We start from the raw sequence: 6,301 nt of genomic DNA, 5'->3' as shown, positions 1-6,301 counted from the left end.
GTTATGCTCCATCCCATATCTTAGGGATCTGAACATTCTTTTGTTTTGTCCATTACTGCAAGGTAGTGTTTCTCCTCAACTGCTATCAATGGCGTCCAGGTTTTGTCCCTCAGGTATGTTCTAGTTGGGATGTTTCTCTCAGTACATGTCTTTGCAAAATTCTGTGGTTTTTTTCCCCCATGTCTGATTTTGAGCAACTGGATGAATGGGGAACTCCCTTCGGTATGTACTCCCTATCCTGGCTCTCATTGCATTAAAGAACCATGATAGATAACCAGTATCCACACTTGTGTTTCCTGCTGGTGCCTATTAAGGTTCCCCCACCACAAAGTGTAGGAATTATTAATGCAGGGAGCACAATACAAATGTGGAATTGGATTTAGTAGGGTCATTGCTCATAGTTATTCTTTCTGAATAATGAAAACGTAATTTTTCAGTGTGTGAAGAGAGATCAATCTGCTTCTCCCATGAGAACGCCTTCCACTACTGCATGCAGTGTCTCATATTAACGTTGTCTCTCCATTCAGGCATTTCTACTGTTACAATCACCCGGGATCCTGGGAACACACAGAAAGTCACGGGGGCATACGGTAAATGCAGAAGACACCCTTATGCCTCAGAGTTGGACACTTTCTCCCCTACACCATGTCAGATTCTAACAGAACCGACTTCACCAACCCTTCCACATTTATCCTACTGGGCATTCCTGGCCTAGAGGCAGCCCATATCTGGATCTCCATCCCATTCTGTGCCATGTACACCATAGCCGTGTTGGGGAACTTCACCATCCTGTTCATCGTGAAGAGGGAGCCCAGCCTCCATGGGCCCATGTTCTTTTTCCTATGCATGCTGGCCTTCAGCGACCTGGTCCTGTCCACATCCACCCTACCCAAACTGCTGAGCATCTTCTGGTTCAATTCCAGAGAGATCAGTTTCAGTGCCTGCCTCACCCAGATGTACTTTGTTCACTCTTTCTCAGGGATGGAGTCTGGAATCCTAGTGGCCATGGCTTTTGATCGCTTTGTGGCCATCTGCAATCCTCTGAGATATTCCACAATCCTGACAAACTCTGTTGTGGCCAAGATAGGCCTCGCGGTGGTACTGCGTAGTGGCATACTCGCATTACCCTATCCCTTATTGGCGAGGCGGTGGCCATATTGCAGAACCAACATCATCCCAAACTTCTATTGTGGGCATATATCTGTGGTGAAGCTGGCCTGCGCTGACATCCACATCAGTAGTTACTATGGCCTATTTGATCTTCTCTCTGTGATCGGAATGGATGTGTTTTTTATCGCCGTGTCCTATACAAAGATCCTCCGGGCCATCTTCCGCCTTCCCACAAAGGATGCCCGACTTAAAACTTTTGGGACCTGCATCTCTCATCTTTGTGCCATCTCAGCTTTGTACATCCCAGATTTATTCTCCTCCCTCATGTACCGGTTTGGCCACAATGTGCCACTTCACTTCCTCATTCTCATTGCCAGTGTGTACCACTTGTTTCCCCCTGTGCTGCACCCCATCATTTATGGGGTGAGGACCAAACAGATCCGGGGCAGGCTGCTCCAACTCTTTACTCATAAAAAGACCTAAATGTTTCCTCCTTGTGCCCTGGCTCTCAGACTGAGCTCCATGCAGAGCTGGGTGGTGCATGGTGCTGGGGCCTCTTCTCTGAATCACTTACCGGACAGACAGAGACACATTAAACCCTTCCCTCTCCTTACTCTGCTGTGTCACTGTGATAAACTGGGGAATCAGTCTATGTACAATACACTGGGTTGCCACTTGTATACCCCAAATAAAAAAAAACAGTAAAAGAACTAAAAAAAGAGCCATTGTGACTTAACAACCATGTAAAAGAAGCAGTGAGAGATGAAAAGGCATCTTTTCAAAAGTGGAAGTCAAATCCTAGTGAGGTAAATAGAAAGCAGCATAAACACTGCCAAATTAAGTGTCAAAATGTAATAAGAAAAACCAAAAAGGAGTTTGAAGAACGGCTAGCCAAAAACTCAAAGTTTAATAAAAACATGTTTTTTAAGTACATCAGAATCAGGAAGTCTGCTAAACAACCAGTGGGGCCCCTGGACAATCAAGATACAAAAGGAGCACTTAAAGACGATCAAGTCATTGTGGAGAACCTAAATACATTCTTTGCTTCAGTCTTCATGGCTGAGGATGTTAGGGAGATTCCCAAACCCGAGCTGTCCTTTATATGTGACAGATCTGTCACAGATTGAACTGTCACTAGAGGAGGTTTGGAATTAATTGATAAACTTAAGAGTAACAAGTCACCGGGACCAGATGGCATTCACCCAAGTGTTCTGAAAGAACTCAAATGTGAAGTTGCAGAACTATTAACTATGGTTTGTAACCTGTCCTTTAAATCAGCTTCTGTACCCAATGATTGGAAGATAGCTAATGTAACGCCAATATATAAAAAGGGCTCTAAAGGTGATCCTGGCAATTACAGACTGGTAAGTCTAACGTCGGTACTGGGCAAATTAGTTGAAACAATAGTTAAGAATAAAATTGTCAGACACATAGAAAAACATAAACTGTTGAGTAAAAGTCAACATGGTTTCTGTAAAGGGAAATCATGTCTTACTAATCTATTAATGTTCTTTAAAATGGTCAACAAACATGTGGAGAAGGGGGATTCAGTGGACATAATGTACTTAGATTTCCAGAAGGCCTTTGACAAGGTCTCTCACCAAAGGCTCTTACATAAATTAAGCTGTCATGGGATAAAAGGGAAGGTCCTTTCATGGATTGAGAACTGGTTAAAGGACAGGGAACAAAGGGTAGGAATAAATGGTAAATTCTCAGAATGGAGAGGGGTAACTAGTGGTGTTCCCCAAGGGTCAGTCCTAGGACCAATCCTATTCAACTTATTCATAAATGATCTGGAGAAAGCGGTAAACAGTGAGGTGGCAAAGTTTGCAGATGATACTAAACTGCTCAAGGTAGTTCAGACGAAAGCAGACTGACAAACTTCAAAAAGATCTCACAAAACTAAGTGATTGGGCAACAAAATGGCAAATGAAATGTAATGTGGCTAAATGTAAAGTAATGCACGTTGAAAAAAATAACTCCAACTATACATACACGATGATGGGAGCTAATTTAGCTACAAGAAGTCAGGAAAAAGATCTTGGAGTCATCGTGGATAGTTCTCTGAAGATGTCCATGCAGTGTGCAGAGGCAGTCAAAACAGCAAACAGGATGTTAGGAATCATTAAAAAGGGGATAGAGAATAAGACTGAGAATATATTATTGCCCTTATATAAATCCATGGTACACCCACATCTCGAATACTGTGTACAGATGTGGTCTCCTCATCTCAAAAAAGATATACTGGCACTAGAAAAGGTTCAGAAAAGGGCAACTAAAATGATTAGGGGTTTGGAACGGGTCCCGTATGAGGAGAGATTTAAAAGGCTAGGACTCTTCAGCTTGGAAAAGAGGATACTAAGGGGTGATATGATAGAGGTATATAAAATCATGAGTGATGTGGAGTGTAGCGGGGTGACAATCCACTCCAGCCTGGAAGGGGTTTGAAAAGCCCTGCAGAAGGCTGGGGCTGGGCATGGTAAAAGTTAAGCTGATTGAAGAAGTGGCTGCAGCTGGGGCCACGCCCCAAACTGAGCAACAGGGCCTTATAAGAATGCCAGGGAAACCAGGAGCAAGGCAGTCTCTCTCAGCCTGTAGAGGGAGAAGGGCCTGGCTGTGAGGAGCCAGAGACAGGGTACCTGAGTGAAGCAGGGCTGGGGATAGTCTGGTGAGCTCCAGCCTGGAAAGCCCCAGGCTGCGGCCTAGCACAAGGCCAACAGGTACTGGGGGTTGCAGAGGGCAGCCAAGGGGTAGGACAAGGCAGCAGGTCCAAACTCTCCTTGCCAGCTATGAGTAGGCTGATACTGCAGCCTGCCCCAGGGTGTGGGGGCTAGATGACTGGCAGTATCCTGATACTGAGGCAAGGTGGGGATAGATGGTGGGGGTTCCCCTGGGGAGGGGAGACCCTCAGAGTAAGGGGTTACTGACGGGGGCAGAACCCCATGTAAAAGGGCACCGGGTCCAGGGAAGGACAGGCAGATCACCAGTCTGCAGAGGGTGCTCCTGGCTGGAAAAAGAGCTAATTCCTGAGGACAACCAGCAGGAGGCACCGCAGGGGTGAGTCCGATGTGCTACATGGAGAAAGTGGATAAGGAAAAGTTATTTACTTATTCCCATAATACAAGAACTAGGGGTCACCAAATGAAATTAATGGGCAGCAGATGTAAAACAAATAAAGGGAAGTTCTTCTTCACACAGCGCACAGTCAACTTATGGAACACCTTGCTGGAGGAGGTTGTGAAGGCTAGGACTATAACAGCGTTTAAAAGGGAACTGGATAAATTCATGGTGGTTAAGTCCATAAATGGCTATTAGCCAGGATAGGTAAGGAATGGTATCCCTAGCCTCTGTTTGTTAATTAATTCCAAAACCTCCTCTAGTGACACTTCAATCTGTGACAGTTCCTCAGATTTGTCACCTACAAAAGCCAGCTCAGATTTGGGAATCTCCCTGACATCCTCAGCCGTGAAGACTGAAGCAAAGAATCCATTTAGTTTCTCCACAATGACTTTATCGTCTTTAAGCGCTCCTTTTGTATCTTGATCATCAAGGGGCCCCACTGGTTGTTTAGCAGGCTTTCTGCTTCTAATGTACTTAAAAAACATTTTGTTATTACCTTTGGAGTTTTTGGCTAGCCGTTCTTCAAACTCCTCTTTGTCTTTTCTTATTACATTTTTGCACTTAATTTGGCAGTGTTTATGCTCCTTTCTATTTTCAACCTTTACCTATGTCCAGATGGATGTCAATCGGTTGCGCTAGTCCTGGTTGGACTGTATATATGTATTTTGTTTCCATCTTGCCCGGGCCCACTACTCCAGCATTTGACTGGCCCAGTTCTCGCCCACCATTTAGTGGCCATGATGGCGTCTCTCATCTCAGAGCTCACCTGGGGCTCTTCACCCTTCAGACCCCTCTGCACATACTCCAAGAGCTGGGGCCACCTTATTGCCTACTGCTCTGATTTTCCTTGAACAGGTCCTAAAATAGGGTGCTTCCCACCCACCCCTCACCCCAGTGCTGCTGGAATTCTGGAATTGGCTCCTGCCCATGAATCCCCCACCCCATGAGTCCCTAACTTTCATAACCTGAGCCAACTGAACACCCTGCAGCTGGTTCACTTCTGAATTCCACCATGGAAAACTTTATATGCTCATGCTCCAAATGCTTCACTTCCTCAGTTGCCCTGATACCAAGTGGCAAGACCTAGTACCACCTTCAGAGGGTGATGAACCCCGGTGGGCCATGAAGTACTCCATCCCGGTCCCACAGCCCACTGGGGATATTGGTCTTTGCCTCCTTCATTGAGCTATGAGCACGGGCATGTACATGGCACGTTTGCCCCCATTTTAGATGCCTGCCCATTTTGTGTCCTGAGGCAGGCCCTGGCGCACACCTCTCTGCAATGCACAAGCTTGCAGCCCCTATTCCAACTCCTCCACAACTGCAGCAGAGATTCTGGCTGCACTTTTCCCCAAACCTTTTCATATCTGCTCCCTGCTTTAGCTCAACTTACAGGATGTGGCCTGCAGGTCCCTTGTGTTACAGGTGAAATATACTCTAATATAAATCTGTAAACTTATTAATAAAATAAATAACCAAACCCATTAGAAAATAAGAAACGTATAAGAAAAGATATATAGGCAAGCAAGTAAATTAGACTATAGGGTACCACAGCTGCAGGCTGCTGGTTGGTAATGGCCAGGGACTTATAAGTGACAGAGAGGGAGAGACACTTGTGTGTGGGGGGGTTAGTAGAGAGATGGGAAAAAAACCACTAGAACGGGGACTCCCTGTCTCTGCTGTTCTGGGGAGCACTTTCCAAGGGAGACACAAACTCTCTCCCTGACCCCAAACAGACACTGTGTGTTCCAGGAACATTTCCCTCAGGGAAGCCCGGCTGGATCAGTTCTGGAACAAGAGCACTTGGGGAAACACAGATGGCAGAGAAGCCACATTTGGGTGAATAAAATATCGTGTGGCACCTCCCTGGCCAAGCCCACTCCCCGTCCACATCTGTGTAGCAGCTCCAGGTTTGCTGTCACAGCCCCACTCTAGCTCGTGAAGCTGGACACTCCCCAGCCGAGCGTGTTTGGGGCCCACAAACAAGACCATGGTGATTTGGAGTCACAGCACTGTTCAGGCCCTGCCTCTGGCTCTGGGTTTCCAGGCCCACTCTCGCAGTGCAGCTTCC

At 46.2% G+C, this 6,301-nt stretch overlaps 1 protein-coding gene across 1 annotated transcript; it reads left to right on the top strand.

The window, feature by feature from the left end:
• Positions 1-645: 645 nt before the first annotated feature.
• LOC123373537 (olfactory receptor 52E4-like) lies at positions 646-1,593 on the top strand. Its single transcript, XM_045022523.1, has one exon. It carries the CDS (start codon positions 646-648, stop codon positions 1,591-1,593), a length of 948 nt encoding a protein of 315 aa, XP_044878458.1.
• Positions 1,594-6,301: the final 4,708 nt, after the last annotated feature.

The sequence above is a fragment of the Mauremys mutica genome, chromosome 1 (genome assembly GCF_020497125.1).
Source record: "Mauremys mutica isolate MM-2020 ecotype Southern chromosome 1, ASM2049712v1, whole genome shotgun sequence".
NCBI classification, from domain to species: domain Eukaryota; kingdom Metazoa; phylum Chordata; order Testudines; family Geoemydidae; genus Mauremys; species Mauremys mutica.
The sequence above is the reverse complement of the archived record's forward strand: the minus strand, read 5'-3'. Positions and strand labels throughout refer to the sequence as shown.

Bases quoted from the DNA above. Each gene is read 5' to 3' on its own strand.
- LOC123373537 (XM_045022523.1), top strand. From the start codon at position 646: ATGTCAGATTCTAACAGAACCGACTTCACCAACCCTTCCACATTTATC.